Source organism: Tenrec ecaudatus, chromosome 9 (assembly GCF_050624435.1).
Source record: "Tenrec ecaudatus isolate mTenEca1 chromosome 9, mTenEca1.hap1, whole genome shotgun sequence".
Classification (NCBI taxonomy): Eukaryota; Metazoa; Chordata; class Mammalia; order Afrosoricida; family Tenrecidae; genus Tenrec; species Tenrec ecaudatus.
Genome location: NC_134538.1, coordinates 116,710,307 through 116,737,441, shown reverse-complemented (window position 1 = coordinate 116,737,441; position 27,135 = coordinate 116,710,307). Strand labels below are relative to the sequence as shown.

The following is a 27,135-nucleotide window of genomic DNA, read 5'->3' as shown; positions in this document are numbered from 1 at the left end:
GAAATCATTGGTTAAGTCTATTCTCCAAGCATAAAATGGCTACGATCTCAATGAGCTGTCTTCTCAAGGTATTTCAAAAGTAAGTCCCATTAAAAAGTATGTTTGGCTAACATAGGAAGATATGGAAATTACCGATTCACAAGATGCAAACCATGCATATTCACAGTACTTTGAGGAGGGTGCTTCAGGAAATTAGTGCAGAGCCCTAAAAAGGATACTAATTAGTTTTCTCTTGCAGCGTGTTTTATTGTCACGTAATCTGCTATTAAATTCTAAATAAATGGTAAAGTCAACTAGGAGGAAATTGGGAAGAGTATTTGTTGAGGATGTCTCCCCACTTACTATCTGCTAAAAGTTTATAATGCTTACGGACAGAGAGATAGGCAGGTGGCTGGATGGGTAGGAGGATGCAGAGGTTGATAGGTAGCTAGGTAGACAGACATGGGAACAGTTTTGCTATTTGTATGATCAATCACAAATTGAATGACTCGTCAACTACAAAGTAAGTTCATTGAAAATATACATACGTAAAGCTAACATCAACTAAAATGTTCTCAACGTAGGCTAAAGGACAACGATGACTTCTAGCTCATGTGGAGCAAAGCTTTGAACAAGGTTTAATACTTTCATACTCACTTTAATTGAATTGCCAGCCATGATAGTGATTATAAACGGAATAGTATTGCTTACAAAACACAGAGTAGCTAATGCAACTTGGCTTCCAGTTAGTATATTCAAACTATATACAATGATTATTCATATTTTATGATATCATACTTTTACACTACATGCCTTTCAGTATGGGAGTGCATTTCAAGGAGCATTTTTTTAATGCAATGGAAGCTACAACATTTTGAGTAACTAATTTCCCTCAGATTCCCCAAAAGCAGTGTTTTGAAAAAACAAGTATAGCTGTTTTGCTGGCCCCATAACACCATACGACCGTTCACTGAAAATTTATTTGAATGTAATAATACTTATACAAATACAAAAGTTCAATCTACTTAAATCTAGTGGTTAACAAATAAGGATCTTACTGCAAAATCTTCTCTCCACTGATGGGCTGCTTGAACTCTCTCTGCTTCCCCAGCCAGACGCTGAAAGAGAAGAAATAAATCTTTTAAGTTTACATGGCCATAATCAATTGTAGGGACTAAGAAGAGAAGGGACTTCTTGTTTCCATCCACAAATTCTGAATCATTTAGTAATCTAACCTGCTAAATTTAACCCACGCATATTTACTCTTTAGTAATATAAATAAAAGACCATTCTTAAATTCCATTACATTTATTACCTCTGTGTCAGCAGCAGTTGTGTCCTCTATGAGTGGTTTCTTTCAAAGATCAATAGTTTACCTTTTGTGAAAATACTTAATCAAGAGAATATATAAATGTTCATGGAATCATATTTTAGTAAATCCCCTTAGAGCATATTTGAGTAGAAAGGAATGGCATTGGGTTCTGAGAAGGTAAATATACACCAAGCACTATACCTAAGCACCTTTAGTTTTCACTAAAATTTGCAAATAAATAATAATTTCCACCTTGTTGAAGGGCATTCTTGTTGCTGTCTGTTGTTACTTGCCATCAACCAGACTCAGCTGACAGTGACCTTCAATACAACAAAGCTAAACATCACCCAGTCCTGTGCCAGGCAGCCTCACGCTGGTTCTTATGCTCGAGCCCGCCGTTGCAGTCACTGACTCCGTCCATCTCGTGAAAGGCCTTCCTCTTCCACACTGCCCCTCTCCTCCACGAAGCACGCTGTCCACTTGAGATGAAGCCCGCTGTCTTTGCGTCTAAGAAGCATCTCCGGCTGTACTGCTTCCAATACAGGTCTGCTGGCGCTTTTGGCATTACATGGCACTTTCCATTATCTTCACCACACTAGACTCGAAAGGCATCCAGTCCTCTTCAGTCTTCCTCATTCAACGTCCAAACTTCACATGCAGATGAGGCAACTGAAACTCCCATGACTTCAGTCAGAAGCACCTCAATCCTCAAGCGAACACCCTTGCTTTTCAACATGTTAAAGAGATTTTTGGCAGCAGATTTACCTATTTAAAAATACTTTAATAGTTTTTTGTATATAATTATTTTATATTATTTTTTACATAATATGTGTAATATAATATATATTATTGTATATAAATAATTATTTGTATATAATTCACATATCCTAAAATTCAATAGTTGAATCAAACTAAAAAGAGGTGTATAATCATCATCACAATTAATTTCAGGACATTTTCTTCTTGATTGCATTCATTGTTAGTAGCTCCCTATGCTCCACCCATGCCATTCACCCAACAAACCATTCCCCGAGTTACTGTCGCTATATATTTACATCTCCTGGATTTCATATACAGAAAAACATACCAAGATAGAAAGAAAAAAATAACCCTAACAATAACAACAAAATAAAAGAGAAACACTCGATAAAAACAAAGCAGAAAATACTAAAAACCAGAACAGATTTAAAATGAGTCAAAAGGAGATCGAAAGATATGGTGTTGCATTTTAGATGCGGCGCATCTGCAGTGGTCTCTTTTCGATGAACTCTGCATGAGATCAAAGCTGTCCGCGTCCTGCAGCTATGCTCAGCAGGGATTTGCTGGGGCTTCATCTATGTGTGGACCTTGCAAACGGATTTTGGGCTTCCACTGTCACCCATATCCTTCTGCAAACCAGAGATTCACAATTGAATTCTGATACCATTCTTTCCCTCCTTCAGCATCACTTGATCTCTTGATGGTTGCTTCCATGAGCTTGGGTTGTAGCTTCCAGCAAGATGAAATCCTGGACAACTTCAATCTTTTCTCTGTTTATTATCTTTCTTGCTATTGATTCAATTGCGAGGATGTTGGTTTTTCCTTGCATTGAGCTGTAATCCACACTGCATCAGGTCCTTCTCACAGTCGGCTGGCAAGCTTGTGTTATCTGCAAATTATAGGTTGTTAATAAGCCTTCCTCCAAAATTGATGCTACATTCTTCTGCGTATAATCCAGATTATTTGCTCAGCATGAAGATATTGACTACGGTAAGTATGGTGAGAGGATACAATTTTTGTTCTGTTTGCACAACTGCCTCTTGATCCACGTACAGGTCCCATATGAGTATAATGTAGTGTTCTGGTATTCCCATTCTTCTCAAAGCTGTCCACAGACTGCTATGCTAAACACACACAGTCATGAAACACAAATAAACATCTGTCTGGTTTCCTCTACTTTCAGACAAGATCCATCTGACATCAGCGATGATGTTCCTCTTCTGAATCTGGCCTGAACATCTGGCAGCGCCCTGTCAATATGTCATTGCAACTACCGTTGAATGATCTTTAGTAAAATTTTACTTGCCTGTGATATCAATGCTATTCTATCATTTGAGCATGTTGTTGAGGGATACAAATACAGATCTCTCTGCCAGTAAGCTTTCTGGCAGAGACAAGTGAGGGCTTCCATGCCTCATCAGTTTGTGGAAACATTGAAATTGGTATTCCATCAATTCCTGGGACCTTGTCTGTGGCTAATGCTTTCAGCGTCGCTTAGACTTCTTCCTTCAATATGATTGGTTCTTACTCACATGCTACCTCCTCAGATGAAAGAGTATCAAATAGTTGGTTTGTTTGTTTTTTTTACAGTGACCCTGTGTATTCTTCCATCTTCTTTTGATACTTTCTGCATTATTTGATATTTTGCCCTTAGAATCTTTCAGGAGTTCTTAGCAGTTCTTTGAGAGATTATGTGTGAGCAGTAAACACCTTCAGGAACTATATCTATGAAATAGCTTTATTTCATTGTCATGTTTCTATGCTAATTAGGTAGAGAATTCTAGGCTAACCGATTCCTATTTGCTCTTAAGCTTTAAAGAATGTAATACTGCTAAGAACAACTAAAGATAAAATGTCTGCTGGGAGTCTGATAATCACTATTTATAGATTTTATTTTTCCTTTCTGTTCCTGACATTTTACATTTTACTATCATGTTCCCTCTGTAATAAATTCTATAAGAGACAGTAATGTACAAACACACTCTAGTCTTGCATTTTAGATGTGAGACCTTGGGGAAAATTATTTAAAGTGTTTTCTGACATTTCTTCATGTGAGTTATGGAATGATAATAACATATCTGTCTCATGGAGTTGATGGGAAATTCCATTGTGTTTAGTGCGTAGAACAGTGTGTAGCATAAGCACCGTGAATGTCAGCGGTCAGTTCTGAAGAATAACTATGGACCCAATTGCTCTGTGTGTCTCTCGGGGAAGACAGCTGTGCGCAGAGTTTACCTATGCCTGCTTCACAACGCTAGAAGGCACCATCAGTAAACAAAACAACACAAAATGTACTTATAAGAGTAAATATAGAAAATGTATTAAACTCAAGAGATAGAAATGATCAGTATCAGCTTGAGAAAAATATCAATCTCGTTTTGGTTTATTGATTCACACTTTTCTTTTGCCTTCACGACAAAAATACTAAAGCTTGAATTATTTCTAAGGACATCCTGTTGGCCACAGATGAGAGAACCATGATCCCTTTAGACTGGTTTTCATAGTAGCAGACTAGCTCTTGCTTCCTATAAGGTGTAGGCAGCTTCTGGTTCATCATATTGGCAACGGAAAAAAAATCTCATAATCCCATTGCCATCACATAATATTAATGCTTTTCAGAATTTTTCCAGCCAACCCTAGTTATCCTCTTTGCTCTAGAGGAAATGAAGAAAATACTTTCATCTTGTAAATTTCACGATACAACATTAAGAATGTACTTAGTACGCAAAACTATTTGCTCACGCTGACGATCTGGGCACTGGCTCAAAATCTGTGGCAAAAGATCACCTAGCTATTACAGGAAACTGACAAGCCCGTGGCCACTTTAGGGTCTCGAATTAGCTTCTATACCAGTTAAGTGACATTTTGAAGTCAATAATCTACTATTAAATGCCATGGCAAATTGTGGCAAGACTGAAAAATGTCTACTTTTTGAAATGTGACTATTCGGTAGAATGTCTTTGTTCTCATAGCTTCCTTCTGAAGAAGATTCTCTAACAATAACTCAGCTCAGGGAAAAATTACAAATTTAGTTACTAACACAATGCCATAAACTATCAAACACTAAAGTTTGGCTTAGCACCAAACAGAACCAAAGAGCCTGTCTCTACTATCAGATATAAGCTGCATAGAGTCAGTGAGGGCAGCAGGGGACCACATATAAAACTCAGCCCCCAACAGCCGATTATATTACAAATCCAGGTTATATACAAAGGGGCTTCAAAAATTTTGGAAGGAAATCCTTTTTAATTTAATTGTACAAACATTTTGAAAATTCCTGTACAATAGTTCATAATAACAAATGACTTAAAGTTTGTGGCATACATCAAAATATTTATATTAAAATATAAGCTATTTAGTATATCTTGAAGTGTTCTTAATGCATGGAAAGGTACATTATCTACTACATAATAAGACAAACATTCGACTAAATTATGTTATATACACACCACATCCTAATTGTTCCAATTTAGGTACAAATCCAACTGAAAGACAAAACTCTCTGTACTCTGGGAACTAATTACATAGATCATGTTATGTTGCACAACGTCCAAAGTACTAGGATCCTACTTCACAGACTTGATCCTGGATATTTAGATGTCTAATTGTATTAGAGAAACCTGAAGCTTAATTATTCAAAGTCAAGATAGACCAGAAAAATTAAACAGCTGTATTCAAATGAGAACACAAGTATGTAGGAGAACTCGAGGAATAGAGTAGTAAGTGGTGTCAGATGTTTCAACAATACAGACAGCCTACCTACCTATATTGCTTAGACATTCAAAATAGAAAATCATTTGGAAAACTTTTAAAGCTCACAACTTTAACATAATAAATGAGATGGAACATAGTTTCTGATTTCAAATCCCGCGTTCATTGTCACAAAAGACATAAAAAATCAACATTACAAAGTATTCACAGGCTATTGGAAGATATATAAGTATTGTCATGAAAATGGATAGAAATTATTTCAAGCTGAAGGAATATTATTTCAGCAGATTTTTACCAGTTATAAAGACAAATAGCAAAAGAGCAACAGCATGTCTTACAATATGGCAGTTGAGAAACTATCCTTTCAAAGGTCTTGCCCTCAAATCCTGAGAGAATATTGCTAATCAGTGAAAAAGCTTTTCATATAGAGTGTTCTGCAGAGGAAAAAAGACAGACAGAAAAACATAAAAGAGTCTTTATCTGATCAGAGAAAGATCAGCTCCCTTGAAAGCCTATTCATTCTCAGCCTTCACATTGTGTCATAGCTTTGTCTCTTCCAGCATCGACTTTTGTCAGGTAATATGAGATTCTAATAAAAAGCTGTCTAATTATGTTCCGTAGAAAGACAGAATTCTATCACTCTCCATAGAAAATCTTAAATATATTCTGCTTTTCTAATAAAGAGAATACTTTCCAAATCTGCTTTATTAGATTCCCTATACTATAACTTAATAAGTGAAAGATAAAATATTCTTTATGAAATATTAAACCATAAGGAATTTTCCTTTAAAAGATCGGAAGGAAAACATCCACAAGTCATACAGCAGTCTGGTTTTCTTCCAATTATGTTGATGGTCATGTTAATTATCAAGAATTGATTTAGAACATCATTCATGAAAACTGCTAAATTCGAAAATAATTGTTCTGGCTAATGTAGGTCAATGGGTCAACAGTCTCTCTCTCTTTGATAAGAAGGCAACATACCCACAACAGACTGAATCAAATAAAATATGCCTAAATAATATGATTCACACTTAAGCCCAGTAAGAATTAGCAAATTATTTTGTTATGCCTATGTTGACATTTAAGTTTTACCTATCAAAAGAATCAGGATAATCATCTGTGTAGTCTTACAGTACTTATGAAAATAACAGAAACAGGCAAGTCAACAGAAGCCCTGGTGTTGTCATGACTTAAAGGTTGGGGTGTTCACCATGAGGTCCACAGTTCTAAAACACTAACTGCCTCGAGAGGCAAAGATGAGGCTTGAAACTTGCTTAAAGAGTTACAGCCTTGAAACCCCCAGGAGCAGGTCTACACTATCCTTGGGGTCTTCTGAGTTGGAATCAGCCCAACAGTAGTGAGTTTGGCTTAAGAATATGAAAAAAAAGTAAACAGTTTCAATCAATTAATTTCAAGCTTTAATGTAAATAATGGCAAACACTATCAAAAATTTTTTTCCAATTCTGGGTCTTATATACACTAACTCTCCACTAACATAATCTGCTTACCTAACTATGGGGTGTTAGTGAATTTAACACTTTTTTTGCATCTAGTAATAGCACCTACCTTACATATCCCACCTTTTAGATGAGACATACTTTTTTTCTCCCCTAGAAACTCCGTGGAAGAAGCTCTAGTGGTCCAATGAATAAGCACTTGGCTGGAAACTGAAATATAGGAAGCTCCACAGGCGTCAGATTTACAGCTGAGAAAACCCTATGGAGCAATTCTACTAGGCTCTGCAGGGACCCTATGAGTCAGAATCAAATAGACAATAATAAACATAATAAGGTTTCTTTCCAGTCTTTTTTTCCATAGATGCTGTATTTGAGTTGCAGATATGACTATCTGGACTAGAATAGACTGTTAGAACTACATTCACCAAGGGCCACACTAGCATGTGAATGTGATTGAAATGAATGACGGTATCTGAGTGACTCTTAGATTTTCACTGTCTCTTCCCCTTAAGTGACGTTCCTGTCCCTAGAACCACATGGCGGATCAAAAGAACATGCAATTCAAAAATATATAACATTTTAACTGCATTCAATAAAATGGGATTAGTAAAATGAGTTAAATCTAATTCATATTATTGTTACCAGAATAAAGGGATTGATAGCAGGTAATGTTCTGCTTCCTCATCTTATTTACTGAAATCTTTGTGTGACCTTCCTTCACTACTTCTTATGCTGATAGCATCTTAATACACAAGGCAGCAGAATGCAGTCCACCAAAAACGTTTAACTGCCCTCATCCTTCCAGTGACTTTAACCAAAGAGTGGTGAACAATTCTACTTATGTAAATGTATACAACCATACGTGTTCTTTAAAATTCTGTCAAAGCCTTTTAGCAACTTATTACGTTCCGATGAACAAGCGTTTTCCTATGAACATATTAACTGCAGAGAAATTCCTCTATTGTTTAAATTGCATGTTATGTTTATATATATTTTAATGAGTCTATAAAATGTTATCCTTTAAGAGGCTCTATTGGCTAAAAGAAGCCAGCCAGGCACAATAATTTGAGTTGGGAAAGCTATAAAATTTGAATAACCAGAATACATTTTCTGTGGATCATTTTAAGACTTGACAGCTCTGTCAAGGTAGATATACATCCTAAGATGCGTCTCTTGGATAAAAATAGTTATTGTTCCCCTTTATTCTCTGAATGTTTACTAAGCATTCACTTTGTCCCAGTATTTGGGAAGTAGAAACAGTAGACCCAGGGTCGGCTTCCACAGGAGCCATACACGATCCGAGAAGACCCCTGCTTTGAGCCCACTAGAGGCTCTGCAGCCATGAGTGTAGCAGCCACTTCCATGGACTTGCAGCCTGGGCAAGCCCGTGGGCAAGTCTACCCGGTTCTATAGGTGTCCGTGACTCAGAATTGACTCAATGGCAGTGAGTTTTGTTCAGCTTGGCTTTATATGCCACCCACACAGGGTTCATATGGCTACTGTCTGACCGATGCCTCTTTAATAGTTAAACTAAGTAATGCTTTCTAAGTTTTAGTTTATTTCAGTGAAGCTGGACACATGGAGAATTACTTTAAGTATTCGTCGTATTGAAAGGCACACTGCTGGGGCAGTGGGTTGAGCAGTAGGCTGCTAACTGAAAGGTCAGTCATTTCAACCCACCAGTTGCTCCACCAGAGGCCCAAATGTCAGTCTGTCTGCACAGTGATTTACAGCCTTGGGAGGCAAAAGGAGCAGTTAGGTTCTCTCCTTCAGGCTGCAATGCATTGGAATGGATTCAACTGCCGTATGTTTCTCTTCTTACTGAAAATAGAAAACATATAAAAATTTAAGAACACAATTTTGAATTCCGAGACTTGAGTGCTGCTAACCAATGACAGATTTTAGCCTGTCCTATTTATCTGTTCCCGGAAGGAAAATAACCAAACCTCAAAATACTGAAACAAACACATAAACAGTCATGCGGGGAAAACATTTTTAGCAATTGCACATCAGACAAAGGCCTATTACTAAAATCTACAATACTCTGTTAGCTTCCAAGAAGAAAAACACTAATTGCCCACTGAGGAGGTGGGGAAAAGACCTGAACAGAAGTTTCACAAGGGCAGAAATCTGAATGGCCAATAAACACATGAGAAAATGTTCCCGATCTTCAGCCATAAGAGAAAAGCAAATTGAAACAACTATGAGATACTACCACTTAATACCACCTAACACCCTAAAAGATAGCCCAATTCAAAAAATCAGAAAGCAACAAGTGTTGGAGGGGCTGTGGAGAGATAGGAACTCTTGTCAACTGCTGGTGGACATGTAGGTAAGTACAGCCACTATGGAAATCGATTTGGCGATTTCTAAAATACATGGAAATAGAGCTACCATATGACCAAACAACCCCCTAGGGGAATATACCCAGAAGAGACAATAAACAAAACACTGCCAGATATCTGTGCTCCAATGTTCATCACGGAACACTCCACAATTGCAAAGAGATGTAAACACCCAAATTTGCATCAACAGATGAATTAATTAAAAAACTGTGGTACATACATAAGATGGAATACTAAACATCGCCACATGGGAAGAACTGGAGGAAATCATGATAAGCAAAGTAAGCCAAGCACAAAAGGACAATTACAACATGAGTCCACTGACTTAAGCTTAAAAAAATGCAAAAGGGGCATAGGGAAAGAGCTACTGTATAAAAACATTCCTGGGGTGAGGTCCAGGTAGTAGGCCACGGACCAGATCAAATCCAGGGATACATATGGTAGCCAACTAAAAAGGAGGGGGTGAAAAGAAAGGGGGGAAAAAAAGACATGGTAGCAGGGGAACAGGGCACTCAGCCACCCAAGGGGAGGGTATTATTCATATCTCCACAGGGAAAGAGGGACCAGACTTCAACCAGTGCTACAAGATGTGAATGCAACATGCCAGGGTAGCAGGGAACCAGTAGAGAGGTATGAGGGACCAGCCCCAATCCAAGCTACATGGACAGCCACCCCTGCCCCCGGAAGAATTTACTTCAGAGGACAGCACTGAAGCTACAGCTCAGGAAGAGGGCCTGTCTGATCAGAGCACCTGGGAACAAATGAAGGGGGAAAAAGAGAGAGTGGAGTACAACCTGGCCCACCAACCCTTGCAGACAATATCCCTGCTCAGAGCATCCAATGCACAGAGAAGACCATATGGCCGGCCCCACTATGAGACATGACATCCTTCACTGACCCATAGCCCTATAGGGGACAACACTGGAGACACAGTGTGGGAATTGCACCCGATCTGACCCCACAACACTAAGGAAAACACTAACAGCAACAGAGGAGCAAAGGGAGCAGAGCAAGGAAGTCCCAAGGGAGTAGCAAAAATAGACTTTGGGGTCAGGGCTAGGCACTCCATCAAACTAGACTGGAAAACACTCCTAAAGGTCAAGAAAGAGACCTTGAACTATTTACAGGCTTTTTTTTGGTCATTTATTGTTTTGTTTTGCCCTGTCTTGTTTTTGTGCATATTATTATCTCTGCAGGTCTATCTAGATAAGCTGGATAAACAATCTGGAGGAGAAAACAACAGACCAACTGTTTCAGGGGAGTACATGATAGAGGGGGGCGTGGGGGAAAGGAAGTGGTGTTAACAAACCCAGGGACAAGGGAACAACAAGTGATCCAAAATCAGTGGCAAGGAGGGTGTAAGAGGCCTGGTAGGGATTTATCAAGGGCAATGTAACCGAGAGGAATTACTGAAACCCAAATGAAGGCTGAGCATGATAGTTGGACAAAAGGAAAGTAAAAGGAAATAGAGGAAAGAACTAGGAGGCAATGGGCATTTACAGAGGTCTAAATACAGGCATGTACATATGTAAATATATTTATATATGAAGAGGAGCAAGTAGACCTATGTGCAGGTATTTGTAAGTTTCTTATTAAAGTTTAGTATTAAGATGGACATTGGTCCTCCACTCAAGTACTTACTCAATGCAAGAATACTTTGTTCTATTAAACTGGCATTCCATGATGCTCACCTTCCCGACACAATTGCTGAAGACAAATGTGTGCATAAGCAAACATGGAGAAGAAAGCTGATGGTGCCTGGCTATCAAAAGAGATAGTGTCTGGGGTCTTAAAGTCTTGAAGGTAAACAAGTGGCCATCTAGCTCAGAAGCAACAAAGCCCACATGGAAGAAGAACACCAGCTTGTGTGATCACCAGGTGTTGAAGGGATCAGGTATCAGGCATCAAGGAACCAAAAAATCATATCATTGTGAATGAGGGGGAGTGCAGATTGGGGACCCAAAGCCCATCTGTAGGTAACTGGACATCCCCTTACAGAAGGGTTGCGGGGAGAACACGAGCCAGTCAGGGTGCAGTGTAGCAAAGATGAAACATACAACCTTCTTCTATTTCTTAAATGCTTCCTACCCCCCACTACCATGATCGAAATTTTACCTTTCAAATCAGGCTAGAAGAGAAGGATGTACACTGGTACAGAGAGGAACTGGAAACACACAAGGATTCCAGGACAGATGATCCCTTCAGGACCAGTGGTGAGAGTGGCGATACTGGGAGAGTGGAGGGAAGGTAGGGTAGAAAGGGGGAACCAATGACAAGGATGTATATATTACCTCCTCCCTGGGTATGGACAGCAGAAAAGTGGGTGAAGGGAGATGTCGGACAGTATAAGACATGACAAAATAATAATAATTTATAAATTATCAAGGGTTTGTGAGGGGGAGTGGCAGGGAGGGAGGGGACAAATGAGGAGCTGATACCAAGGGCTCAACTAGAAATCAAATGTTTTGAGAATGATGATGGCAACATACGCACAAATGTGTTTGACACAATGGATGGATGGATGGATGGATGGATGGATGGATGGATGGATGGATGGATGGATGGTGATAAGAGTTGTGTGAGCCCCCAATAAAATGATTAAAAAGAAAACAAAACAGGTATGGGCCCACCACCCGCAGTCCATCTTCATATTTGCTACAAATTTGTGTCCGGGTACTGCCGAGGAAGGTTTTGACTTACAGTGACCTGACACATAGCAGGAGGAAAGAAGCACTGTGCAATCCTTGCTCCATCCTTAGTATTGTCATGTGTATGCCCATTCTTGCAGTCACGTTATCACTTTATCTCCCTGATGGCTTTCCTTTTTCCCCTGACCTACTCTGTACCAACCCTGATGCCCGAGTCTCCTCAGTCTCAGGACTAAGTAGCATTCTGGCCATACTTCCTCTATGACAGATTTCTTTATTTTTCTGACAGTTCATGGTACTTTCAATATTCTTCACCAACATCATAATCAATATTATTTGATTTTTCTTTGGTCGTCATTCTTCTTTTATTTAAATCCATCAATTCGTCTTTGGTCTTCCGTATTCTTGTCCAGCTCCCATATGCATATGAAGCAATTGAAAAAGACATGGCCTGGGCCCAGTGCACCTTAGTCTTCAGAGTCACATATTGACTCTTTACAGAGGTCTGGGGCAGAGACTTGCCCAACACAATATAGTGTATAATTTCTTGACTGCTGCTTTCATGAGGGTTGATTATGGATCCAAGGAAAATGAAATCCTTGACAACTTCAATCTTTTCCCCATTTTTCATGATGTTACATTTTGGTCTAAACAGAAACAAAACCGACAGCCATCAAGTTGACTCTGACTCACAGTAACCCTAAAAGATAGAAGAGAACTGTCCTCTGTAGGTTTCCAGGGCTATAAGGCTTGATGGGAGCAGAGCCTCATCTTTCTTCTGTGGAGCAGCTTGTAGATTTGAACTGTTGACCTTGCAGTTAACAGTTCATGCAATCCACTACTCCACCAGGATTTCTTACATATTCATCCAGATGTTGTCTATTGATTCAATGCAAAATATCCTCCAACTGATTATGTAGGAAACAAAAGACTACAAACAATCTTTTTTTAATTATTATTACAACAAACACTGGGCATTTATTCTTCTGGAGATGCGGGGCAGGGCTCCCTGGCGTGGTGGTGCGGCCCTATTTGCCAGCGATAAGTGGGTTCCGCAGCACCACGACTACGAACAATCTTGAAGTTCACCCAACACGTCTATTGAATACTTCTACTCAGTACATAGAATGGTCCTTCTTTGTGGCCCATTTACATACCCCAAGAATTAGTTTTGTAAATTCATCTGTATCCTGCAACATTGTTTTTGATATATAAATGCAATTAATAAATCTTATTTTAAATAGAATATGTAATAAGATATATCTCATCTTATTAGGTTTCCTGCAGGTCCAATTCAAAACCAAACTCACAGCCATTGAGTTGATTCCAACTCACAGAAACCTCTTTAGGACAGAATAGAACAACCTATTTTGTTCTAACATCTAAATCTTTATAGGAATGAACGATCTCATCTTTCTTTCCCTGACTGGCTGGGAACCCCTGACTTTAGAGTTAGCAACTCAACGTATAACCCACGATACCACCACAGCTCCCTGCATAAAGGTAGAAGGGCAAAAAGAAATTCCACTCACATCCTCGTGGGAATCATTTATCTGCTTATAACCCCATCGCCCTTGCAAGCGGTGGTTTACACTGGACAATGGAATCAACTGTGTCTAATTAGGTGTGAACAATGGTTTACTTGGTATCCAAGAAAGATCCTCCCTTGGTCTTCTGAAAGAGCTTCCAGAAACAATCTTTAGCTTCATCTGTGACCTATTGTGTGTAGTTTTGCAGAAAAAACAGATTCTGCCCTTTTTGCTACTCACGAGGGCTTTGCCAAATTAGAAAGGTAAAACAGGCTTACTTTTGCTTACTTATTAATCTTCAGGGAATGGCTTCACATGATCTCAAAACACATGAAATGGTTCACTGCAAATTCCTAAACAAGCACAAATGAGCCCGGGTTTACCTTGCTAACTGCATCCCTGCCTAGGATTCTGATTTTAAAAAGAGGCTTAGGTTCGTCTGAGAGAGATGGAGGAGGGTTGGGACAGAGGCAGAGATAATTAGCCTTACCTAGAAGCAGAGTCTTTGATGTGGAGCAAAAAATGTGAAACTGTTTGCTACAGACTCATCAAGAAGCACAAGTAAGCCCACGCTCACCTAGATTATTCATACCCTGTTTGGCTCGGAAAGATTCTCATTAAGCCCAGAAGAGGACAGCGCCTTAAACAAGGTAAAGCTGAATTCATTCCTGACTCCTCTTTAGCGCCAATATTCTGTGTCTATTGAATACGTCTTCTCCGTACACGCAATGGCCCTTCTTCATAAATACTGTGCTACCCGCCCCCCCTTTCTGCTCGCCAGTACAATATCATCATTCTTTTGGCCAGGCCATACTCATGGAGTTTGAAAGATTCTAAATCATCACTCATGCAGAGAAACGAACCCAAGACAAGCCAATCCCTTCTCACTATAGTTCTGTGCTGTTAGAAGCCCACTCACACATCAGTGACTAAGCCCTGTTTTTATACATTTACTTAGCCTTGCCTAAAACATGTTTCTACAGGTTTTTGCTTTTGTTTAATGACATGAAACATGCGCATGAAATCATAAGGATTATGCTCCCTTTTGCAAGTTTATTCTGTCAGGCTGGGCAACCCCAGTTTCACTTTTAGTTGTGAAAATTTTAAATAAAATCTACTTTTTTTAATTGATAAAAATGAATTTCAATGATTTCAAAAATTCCACCAAGTCCTGAAAATGAGCATAAAGTGATTCAGCACCACACATCCTCTTAAGTTTATTGTTTCTCTAGAGAAAACACAGGGTAAGTTAAATACAAATATTGATAAGACTTTGATTAAACTTATATTTAAAGAAACCTGACCAACAGTTGTGCTGTGTTGTTATTTTTGTCATTCATATATTGTCACACTTAAAAAAACTGGAAATGTGAAAAAGTAATCATCAAAATAAGTAGTAAAATATTAAATTATAATTATCTTAAGACAAAACCACATATACATATTATACTGCAGAAGGTATGATTAAATGCCACAAATTATTTTTGTTGATCTGCTGTTTTCCTAAAACCAGTTTCATTCTAGTTCATGTGAAAAAAATAAAGCCCCTCACAATATAAAAATTCTATTTCTGCTGTCAGTTTGAAGACAGCATAATAAATATCAAACAAATAAAGTGGCAGAAACTAAGCCAGTCATTATTCTTCAATTTATGGCCAAGCAAAAAATACATTTCTTGGAACATAGCTTCTGGATCATGTTGTATAGATTTCAGCCTGAATCTGCAATATTCAGGAAATGCTTTTGAAATTAACTACAAAGCTTTGAGTCTAATCCTCCGAGATGTAATTAACTCCACATAAACTGGCAGACTCCTGTGACACAGAAGCCAGGCTAACGGAGATGTCATCTGGTAAGAACAGCAAAATGCCTCCTAGCAATCAGGAAAGTCAATAATACATAACTGATCATCATCATGACCTATTTGGCTATGCAGCAGTAAACAATGAAATAAAAGGCTATTGAAATGGATTTCATTTCTGCATTAGTTTTTTTTCCTAATCATTTTCTTTGTTTTTTCCTTTTCTTTTTTTATATTTTATTAGGGGCTCATACAACTCTTATCACAATCCATACATATACATACATCAATTGTATAAAGCACATCCGCACATTCCCTGCCCCAATCATTCTCAAAGCATTTGCTCTCCACTTAAGCCCTTTGCATCAGGTCCTCTTTTTTTTCCCCTTCCCTCCCGCTCCCCCCTCCCTCATGTGCCCTTGGTAATTTATACATTGTTATTTTGTCATATCTTGCTCTATCCGGAGTCTCCCTTCCCACCCTTCTCTGCCATCCCCCTCCCAGGGAGGAGGTCACCACATGTGGATCCTTGTAATCAGTTCCCCATTTCCAACCCACTCACCCTCCACTCTCCCAGCATCGCCCCTCACACCCTTGGTCCTGAAGGTATCATCCACACTGGATTCCCTGTGCCTCCAGCCCCCATATGCACCAGTGTACAACCTCTGCCCTATCCAGTCCTGCAAGGTAGAATTCGGATCATGGTAGTTGGGGAGAGGAAGCATCCAGGATCTGGGGGAAAGCTGTGTTCTTCATCGGTACTACCTCGCACCCTGACTGACCCATCTCCTCTCCTAAACCCCTCTCTATGAGAGGATCTCCAGTGGCCAACACTTGAGCCTTGGGTCTCCACTCTGCTCTTCCCCCTTCATTCAATGTCGTAAATATACCATATATATACATACACACACACACATATATATATATATCTTTTTTTTTTGCATGATGCCTTATACCTGGTCCCTTGGGCACCTCATGATCGCACTGGCCGGTGTGCTTCTTCCATGTGGGCTTTTTTGCTTCTGAGCTAGATGGCCGCTTGTTCACCTTCAAGCCTTTAAGAACCCAGACACTATCTCTTTTGATAGCCGGGCACCATCAGCTTTCTTCACCACATTTGCTTATGCACCCATTTGTCTTCAGCAAACCTATCAAGGAGGTGTGCAGCCAATGATATGATTTTTTTGTTCTTTGATGCCTGATAACTGATCCGTTCGGGACCACTTGATCACACAGGCTGGTGTGTTCTTCCATGTGGGCTTTGTTGCTTCTGAGCTAGATGGCCGCTTGTTTATCTTCAAGCCTTTAAGACCCCAGTCACTATCTCTTTTGATAGCCGGGCACCATCAGCTTTCTTCACCACATTTACTTGTTCACCCACTTTGGCTTCAGCAGTTGTGTCGGGAGAGTGAGCATCATAGAGTGCCAATTTAATAAAAGAAAGTATTCATGCATTGAGGGAGTGCTTGAGTAGAGGCCCAAGGTCCTTCCGCCACCTTAAAACTAAACCTATAAATGTAGACACTTAGATCCATTTCCCCATCCTCATATATATGTTTGCATGTACTTGTCTTTGTCTAGACCTCCATAAATGCCCCTTGACTCCCATCTCTGCATTATTTTTTTATCGTGATCCCATCAAATATTTACCTGATGAACGTGCTGAACACACCTGGGCATCATCCAGACCCTCCCGATCCTACCACTACTCAAAGGAACTGACTTTGAAGCCCTGTCCTTCAGAGGTATGCATATGTTTAACATGCCTGCCTAGGGTAAACTTGTGAAATATCCTTCTGGAGGGTCACATCTGAGACACATTGGTTTACTGAGTCTTTTGAAAGCACTGTTCTGAATAGAAACTCAATTTGAAAGTACTCAACTACAATAACACACTTCCCTTCACAAGCTTCCAATCCTCACATGACTATGACAGCCAACATCCTGTTCTCAACCGGTTGCTTCTTTTACTTTCTCCGACACTGGCGGTAATAAGTTCACTGTGTGCAGGAATATGAAATATACTTATATCTCACAATTCCGAGCTCATGTGATTAATTGAGGGCATTCCTTCGTTCGGACCCCCTTCAAAGTTGGATGCATGTAAGTTGCCAGGGCCTGCAGGAAACCGAAAGGGAAAGGTAGGCAGAGGACAGCAAGCAGAGCAAACCGAAGACCTGTGAGCTTATAACGGAAACAAACTTTCAGCCTTCGTTCTCCCAGTAAAACAGTATTCCTTTTTTTATCTTTTGGTATTGTATAATGTATCACTATATTCTCTTGTCAAAATCCAAGTCTTGATTATTAACTTTGCAAAGTAACCCTCATAAAAGATGAGCCAGTCAGGGTGCAGTGTAGCAATGACGAAACATACAACTTTCCTCTAGTTCTTAAATGCTTCCTCCCCCTGCCCCCACTATCAAGATCCCAATTCTACCTCACAAATCTGGCTAGACCAGAGGATGGACACTGGTACAGATAGGAACTGGAAACACAGGGAATCCAGGACAGATGATCGCTTCAGGACTAGTGGTAAGAGTGGCTATACCTGGAGGTGGAGGGAAGGTGGAGTAGAAAGGGGGAACCGATTACAAGGATCGAAATACAACCTCCTCCCTGGGGGATGGACAACATAAAAGTGGGTGAAGGGAGACAGCGGACAGCGTAAGATATGACAAAATAATAATAATTTATAAATTATCAAGGGTTCATGAGGGAGGGGGGAGCAGGAAAAGGGGGAAAATGAAAAGCTGATACCAAGGGCTCACTTAGAAAGAAAATGTTTTGAGAATGATGATGGCAACAAATGTACAAATGTGCTTGACACAATGGATGGATGTATGGATTGTAATAAGAGTTGTATGAGCCCCCAATAAAATGATTTTTTTAAAAACCACCTGTTAGCATCATTGCCCCTAAACTGCTTTCCACACAGTTACATGACATGGCAGCTACTACACAAAAATTAAAGATGTGGAAAATTCAGCAGCTTCTTAAACAAGCATGATAATTGTAACCAAATGTTACAATTGTTTTCTCATCTATTCTAAACATGACTCCGAAGTTATTTTATAGTTTTGAATTTAATTTTAATTTGAATGTCTGTATTGCTTGTTGAGTGAAAAATGTAGGGAGCCTTGTGTTATAATAAAAACCATCATTTGGCCCTTTAGTACAGCCGGATATGATCCCAAACTCACAAACCAAAATAGTTGATATTTCAATTGTCAATTAATACAACTGATTTGTATGGTAATTAACAACATCACATGACACATACATAACTTTGCCATGTGGCAGTAATTATTCTCAATTGTTAAAAAAATATTCTATCAGTTTTGAAAGCAATAAAATAAACAACAAACAGAAGCAATAAAAGGCATGTAACCCAAAACAAAAGCCTTTGCTATCAAGTCAATTCCAACTCATGAGTAAAGGCTCATAGTAGGTAGAAACAAACAAACAAAAATCATGGTTATTAAAAACAGAATAAAAAGAGCAGGCAAAAGAAAATGTGTGAAAAGCAAGGGAGGAAAAAAAAAACAACCTCAACCCAAATTCTCAGGACTAGTAAAGGTATGAAGGACAAGGGAGAAGAAGTGAGCTACAGAGGATGTTTCTATGTGAAATCTTGACTCATTTGTAAACTTAAACATTATTAGGAGGATATAGACAAACTATGCTAGCTTGAGTAATAATCAAGGAATAATTAATTAAAGAGAAATAATTAAAGGAAAATCAAAAAGATTTATATTACAAGTATACATTTATTTCTATTTTATAGTTAAAAATAATTCACCAATCAACAGACTGGGATTTCTTTCTCTCCAAACATCTGAGTGACAGCAATGGTGACTGGTGAAACAGCCTCATTCCATGCCTAACCCCTAGGTTTGACTCTTGGCCAGTAGACATTAACGAAGCCACCACTATCTGTTATGTGAGACACTGATGCTGAACACATTTCAGGGGAACATCTAGACTGAAACAGACCAGGAAGAAAGACCTGGCAAGCTACCTGAGAAATGTAGTCAAAGAAACAACAACAACCAAGAATAACCCACTCACTGCCATCTAGCCAATGAAGACTCATAGTGACCCCCTATGAGTTTCTGGTACTGTAACTGTTTACAGGAGTAGAAAGCTCAGTCTTTCTCCTGATGGTGGGTTTTGAACTGCCAATCATGTGGATTGCAGCCTAACACATAACCATTACACCACCAGGGTTCCCAAGCTAAAGAAAGTCATAGAAATTGCAATGGTTTGATCTCTATGTTAGCTAAGTACCACAGCAAAACATCATTAAAATCCACAATGGTAATAAGGCCATTGGCTACCCTCATCGAAGGAAAACCAGGGGGTAGTAGGCTTTTTAAACAGCATCACTGTAGTTCCTAGAAGAGCAAAGGCAAAGCAGAAGTCTACGCTGAGCCTGACAAGAAAGACGGAGTGGGAGGGTTGGGAAACGGGAAGGCTTTGTGCAGTGAGAGAAATGCATAAAGTGAGCACAACCCTTCCCATTTGGGGACTTCCTATATCGCGGTGTCAAGACAAGTTGTCAGGCTTCCCACCGGGGTGGAACACACACCCGGCCATGAGGAGACCCCTCTATGTCACCTAACCCTGTTGCAGGGAGCACACGGCCTCTGAGTCCCTGCCTTGTTAGATGTCACTGTCAGAGGAGGCAGAGGGGAGGTTCCTTTGGTTACTCTTCCTGGAAACCTGTCTTAAAAGTCACTACAACTAAACGCTTGTTTAAAGACAGAGAGTCGAAAACAGGAAACAAAAGATGTGACCAAAATCAAAGGACAAATGGCATCCTTGTTTAAAACTTGTTTATAGATTTTTCCCAATCAGTCTAAGGTCATATCACTGTTTTGTTTTTCAAATATTAACTTTTGAAACACAAAAGAAATCATTTAATCTCTTCGTTTCCATCACTTCATGAATAAAATGGATACAATAGTCCCCATTTCACAAAATGTTATCAGGATTAGATGAGATAGCTGTAAAACCACTTTTAAACACTATCAGGTTTCCGCAGTGGATTCTTGTCACATGGCCCACTGCTGTGGGGGCAACTCCAAGGAGATGCTGCTCCATTGGAAAAGGAGTCCAACGGGTACCAGCAACAACAACTGAGCCCTGGGCTATTAAATGGAAACTGGACCTTCGAATCCACCAGTGGTACCTCCGTAGAAATGCCCGATGCCCCACTTCCACAATAATTAGCCATCAGAAAGCTGTGCACACAGGACTACCCTTGACACGCGTTAGGGCAACAGGTTTGAGGTTTTGATTATTTATGAACTAAGGCAGGGGGAAAGAAACGTGAGTCCTTTTATTTTACTTAAAATATTATCAAACAAGCGTATGCCACTTTTGGGGCAAGCTCATGGCAGTGCAGGCAATCCTGTCAGATTTCATGGGACTCAGCCACGTTCCAGCTTCTTCCTTTTGTGGGGATGATTTGCTAGCTCTCCTTCCCCACTCCGCCCTTTGAGTTTTATGATATCAAAAGGAATGTGTTTCCTTTACCTCCGGCTACTCTTGGAGTGGCTGTAAACTATTTATCATGCCTGTCTTGTTATCTTAATTTCTTTTTACTATTAAATAATTTACCTTTGAGTTTAATTAACTCACACAGGCTGCCAATTTGGTGAGTGGGCTGGGTTTTTAAAAATGTTTTAAAGTGTGATTTCAGAGAGTAGGCATTTATTCTGTTTTACCAGTGTTGCTATGGAAACACACTTGGCTTTTTTAAAAAAATGCATTAGGGATGGATATATCACACTCTATAGTACTGTGTGTCCCCTTGTCTTTGTAATTTTAGGAATTGGAAAATCAGTATGTTGCGTAAATTAGTCAATCAAATGTGTAGAAAGTATAATTTTCTAGTTAAAAAAAATCAGAAACACCATCTACCATTACCTAGGGGGAAAGATATGGCTTTCTTCTCCCCCCCTTTCCAGAGAATGCCTTTTCATATTTTTAAAGCTGTAAAATATTTAGTGGATCTTGAGTTTTTTTCTAACCAATTACAAAATTTTAAACTCTTGGTTCTCTAGTACAAAGGTCAGGAAGTCTTTCTTTTTAAGAAAACTATTACATATTCATTATGCACATGAAGAAACATAATGGTCAAAATGTGTTACGTCATTCACAAATTTTTTAACCCCCTTTTAACTCTGCAGCTCCAACGAGACATAAGAAACGAGTGCTACTACTGCTCAAGCACTTTAGAGAAATCTATCTTCTCTGCAAAATCAATGGTCACTACCATTAGCTCCTAACAATGACAATAACCATGTGCTCTATTTTGCAAATAAGTGAGCAGACTTAAAAATACAAACACTGCCATCGAGTCGACTCTACCTCTGTGACCCTGTCGGACGGGGTAGATGGCCTCTGCGGGTTCTTCAGAGTGTAATTCTAAAGGAACAGAAAGCCTCATCTTTCTTTTGTGGAGCAGATGGGGGTATCGATCTGCTAAGAGCTCAATGCATAACCCCTCACCCTACCAGGTCTCCAAAGAGACTTTACTCTCACTCACTGCTATTGAGTCCATGCTGACTCCTAAAGACCCCTCCACCCCACCCTGGGTTTCCAAGGCTCCAGAACTTAAAACAATAGACTCCCATCTCACTGCCATCAAGTCCACACTGACTCTAAGCAACCCACGACCCCGCCAGCGCTCCTCAGAGAAAACCAAGCCAAAACGCAAACGCACTCTCTGATGTATAGTGACCCTATCGGATGGGGCAGTACCTGCCCTGTGGGATGCTGAGACGGCAGCACTGTAGGGGTGTAGAAAGCCTCATCTCTCTCCTGCACAGCAAACAGCGGTTTGAAACTGCCAACTTTGAGATTAGCAGCCCAAAGCATTAAGCCAGGAAGACCTACATTGTTCTAAAAATTAGCTACCAAGTGGATTTTGGAAAGGTTCCTACTGTTCTTGAACTTGTGCTTTGACTGCTGGGCAAAGCGACTGTGCTGATGATACCCAAAGGCTGTCTGTTAAGGGTTCAGTCAGAGGCTCCTGGAAAGGAAGGTATGTTCACCTAGTTCTAAAAAAACACAGTCACTCTAACATGCACAGCAAATCAAAAGCTAGACTTTCTCAAAGTAATTGACAGCTAACGGCAGGTTTGCGTCTACCCTACCTGGTTTGCTCAGGGCCACATAAGGAGAAAATGGGCTATCAACAGGGGCAGTCTGTCCTACTCTGTGTACCACAGAGTTTCAAATATTTGTCACACGCACGCTGAGGCAGTGGAAAGGAATCTCCCTTAGTCTCTGTTCACTTTCGACATTGCCGATTATCCGCATGCCCCTAAGCAACTCTGGCAGCATCCACAGCTAGGGCAAGTGGGGTAGAGGTGGACAGTTAAAAACTAGATGAGCATTACCTGTACCAAGCAGGAGAACTCACGAGTAGAAAGGTGACTGTCATGGTAATGAATATTAATCATGGAAGAAACCAAACCCAATGCTATCGAGTCAATGCCGGTCACAGTGACTGGATTGCCCCGTGAGTTTCTGAGACTGTGACTGGTTCCAGGAGTAGAAAGCCCCTTCTTCCTCCTGAGGAGCAGCTTGGGGTTTCTAACTGCCAACCTTGTGAATCGCAGCCCAACTTGTCAACACTGTGCCACCAGGGCAAAAGGAACAAAACTAACATTTTAAGAAAACGGCAGACAAGAAGCACCTGGCGAGCATACGGCTTTATCCTGGGCACTCTGACCATTGACTTCTTTCTGGAGAGAACTGTGATCCCTAGGTCTCAAAAGGCAAGTGAAGGAGAATGGGGCCCCATTTGGGTAACCTCACTGCCGCAAGTCAACTGCGATGCCAAGTGACTCTGGAGGGCAGGATAGAACTGTCTCTGGGGATTTCTAGGACTAGGATTCTTGACTGGATTAGGAAGCCCTATCTTTCTCCAGAGGAGAGTGGTTTCCAGCTGCTGAACTTTGGTTAAGCAACCCAATATCAATCAATATATACCCACTATACGCCAAGGGCTCCCGTCAGCTTTGAAAGCATTGCCTTAGTCACTCTGTGGCATAGGAGGAATTTATTTTTCCAAGATAGCTAGGAGTTTTCAAGAAAACAATTGACACCAAAAAAAGGGGAAAAATACATATAATCAAGTTTTGCTTAGACAAATGGTCCAAATAAGGAAAAGTTTAAAAAATGGTCAATTCTGTGCCAAACCTCTTGGAAGTAGAACTGATTTTCTACTCCCAGACCTCATCATATTTTCAAAGAAAATACTGCACATTTCCTCATTACAGTTTTGTGGGAATCAAAGCTTAAGATCAAACTCACTGCCATCAAATCAATTCCAACTCTTGGTGACTCCCTAGGGTAGGGTATAATTGGTTCTGTGGATTTCTGAGGATATAACTCTTTACTGAAGTAGAAAGCCCCTTCTTTTTCCAGAGGAGAGGCTGGTGGTTTTGAACTGCTGACCTTGCATTCACAACACAAAGCCGAACCCCCGGGACAAAGGCAGTTGGAGGTGCAGGGTACTTCCTCTCACTTACAGTGCTGCTACAGGACCAAGCATATTTGTAAAGAAACTGCCCAGGTATGACAGAGGCGGGACAGGTGAGTGTGTAGAGTCACTCTCAGAAATGAGGTTCAATAAACACATGTTATACATTTATTTTACCTTTTTTTAACTCCTAGGCTAGGTAACAAATAGATTATACTTGGCAGAAGAAACTGGATTTCAAGGACAGATACCTAATAGCAACCGTAATAGCTAAAGAAGACAGTGTGCCTCTAAGAGACAGAGCACACATAGGAATCCCAACCATGTCTCTCACACTATTATGTACAATCCTTAGCCACAGTTTCTTCTCCAGTAAAATGACAATAATGATGTCAAATGCCCTTATTAGCTTATGTTGAAGATTTAAAGTGGCAACACATCAAGTTCCCATCCAAGATTTAACTGCTATCCAATGAATTCTGGGTTTCTCAACTTACACTTGATTCAGTTTTGAGACCCCCAACTGATGAAGGATCCCAGTTAACTAAATTATTTTCTAAAACACTTATAGTCAAACTTCATAAAAATCTACCATTTGATAAAGGTGAGTAACATGATATTTGGCATTAAGGAAAAGCGATTTGGTCTTACTGAATATTGAAAAAGTAAGCCTATTTTCAATCAAATAACAGAAAATCTACATATCTAGTTTTAGTCTTAAATGTTAATGATAAATATTACAATAATCCACAAAAATAAATTGAAGAATTAGATATAGGGAATCAAAAGCATTACAAAAAAATGTTTAAAATTGTATCATTTCAAGTATTATGGAGGTATAAACTTAGAAATGATTTAATTTATAGAGTATTAAACACAGAGCAAATATAAGCTGTTTGTACTAAGCTGATAAAAATTGAAAATTAAAAAAAAACTTACTGTAGCATCCATCTCAACTCATTACAACCCTATAAACCAGACCACAATGCCCTACGTGGTTTCAGAGGCTGAAATATTTACAGAAGCAGGCTGCCTGCCATTTTTTTTCCCACTGAGAGGCTGGTAGGTTCCAACCACCTAACTTGCAGTTAGCAAGTAAGTAATTTACCATAGAATTTAATAGAGTTAAAAGTAAATAAAAAAAGATTAGTGACAGTATTATCTATTAAACTGTCAACATCTGTATCTGAGAATTCTCTATTAGCACTGTTAATAGCAAAAGTTCAAAAGTTCGGATATTGAGTTAAAGTCAATTAAGATGGCCTTTCAAGTCATAATCCGTTATGTTCCTTATGTGATGTATTAGAGCTCTGGACACTGTGCCTGTGGCTATAATCCCATTTTGGAGGGTGTTCTCTGCTATAGTACTGGATATGATTGAAGTGGGATTCAATCATGAGCTGACTTGAGTGCAAGGTGTGTACTTTCACCACCCTTTGTTTCCTAGGGATTACGTTCTACTGAAAGACAAAGCCACACTTCCATGAAAGCCACTGCTCTCTGTATAAGAGCCATCTCCACGAAAGAGCGAAATCCCAAGATCACCAGAAGAGCCCTGTAAGATCTCTGTGTGAAGTGGTGGAGGCTGGGTCCAGAAGACACAGAGACTGTAGCTCAGAAACTAAGGAACAGAGCACAGAAGCCAGACACAGACCAGAGGCCAAGGAAGGAAATTCGGGAGGCACCATAGAGGACCAGTGACGAGACTGTAGGAATGTGAGGCAGAGCAACTGTCTGCTTCCTAGTGCACAGAGGCAGGGACCAAGGGGCTACTTGGCCAAGAGGCTGAGGACTAGACGAGACTTGGCCCATGACTCGGGAGAGGTGTGGCTGTGGACCAAATCCAATGACGGGATCTTTACTATTTATTGATCCCAACTTGTGCTAACCCTTTAACGTCTCTAGTAAATTCCCATAGCTGTGAGTCTTGGCAGTTAATTCTGTATGGCCATCACAACAAATCACCAAATCTCACATAAAAGTAGAGCATTTGGGGGCGAATTGTTGGTGTCAGAACAGGATCGAGAAGGATGGAGCATGGAGGCAGCTCTGACCCTGCCTCTTGGAAATGGGGAAGGCAGAGGAGGTGAGACATGGCCTCTGCTCACACTCACCAGTTTATGTTTATATAAGTGAGTAATGATAACAAGAATTAATACAATAGTCAAGAGTTCTGAGGCGTTGTCAACCAACAATTAACAGAATTAGTTCATTAAATCAGCACAAATGTACTGAACACTTACTTTCTATATGTAAAGATTGAGTTCAATATCTGTGTAGGATATTGTGATAAATAAAGCTAAACTTATGAGCATAGTGTTCCGCAGGAAAACATATTACACACAAAAAAATGAAATCAAAAATAGACCAAAAGTACAATAGGAAAAATATTAGTTTGGGTAGATGGATTTATGAATTAAGTAAGAAGAAAAACTGGAATTAGCAAACAAACAAGGAAGAAGTAAAATCTGCATGACAAAGGTAGTAAAAGGAACTAAGATAATGGTCCTGTTTAAGGTTTATTGGGCTAATTGAATGAAAAATACATCAATGAAACATGAATTCAATTAAGAAATAAAGAAATATGATGATGAAAAATAGCATTATTGGAGCATGGTAATGGTCTACCTTCTTCTAGATAATTAATAAATGTTTACAGGAACCAATTAATTTCAACCCTATGAAGAAAATCTGAGCTGCTATGTGCAGGTTTTAGTTAATAGTTAACCAGAGTATTAATGAGATGATTTAACAAGAAAGTAGAGAAATAGGGACTCACATTTAGGACAGTACAAAGATTTAGCAGACTACATTTATGCCTGAATTATTTATTGTTTCTTCAACATGCTCTAAGTCTCTCCAACAAAGATTCACTCACTTTGTCTAAAATTACATTCCACATTCCCCCACAAAATTATTAATGGAAAGATATCAAGGATCACCGTCCAATGTGTAACCCCAGTGCCTTCAGGGCTCCTGTCACACGAGAGCCAGTCAGGGGAACAGGCATGGCTGGGTCTCCAAAAATACTTAAACTACTTTAAGAATCATAGATTAATCAAATAGTTGTGTTAAAGACATAGAATCTAAGGAT

At 39.6% G+C, this 27,135-nt stretch overlaps 1 protein-coding gene across 2 annotated transcripts in view; it reads right to left on the bottom strand.

Moving 5' to 3' along the window:
- Window positions 1-27,135, bottom strand: part of CACNA2D1 (calcium voltage-gated channel auxiliary subunit alpha2delta 1) — a 496,866-nt gene that overhangs the window by 212,126 nt on the left and 257,605 nt on the right. For both annotated transcript variants that reach the window (XM_075558477.1, XM_075558479.1), the window contains exon 4: window positions 1,038-1,097. In XM_075558477.1, coding sequence (XP_075414592.1) covers window positions 1,038-1,097 — 60 coding nt within the window. The remainder of the gene's footprint in view (window positions 1-1,037; window positions 1,098-27,135) is intronic.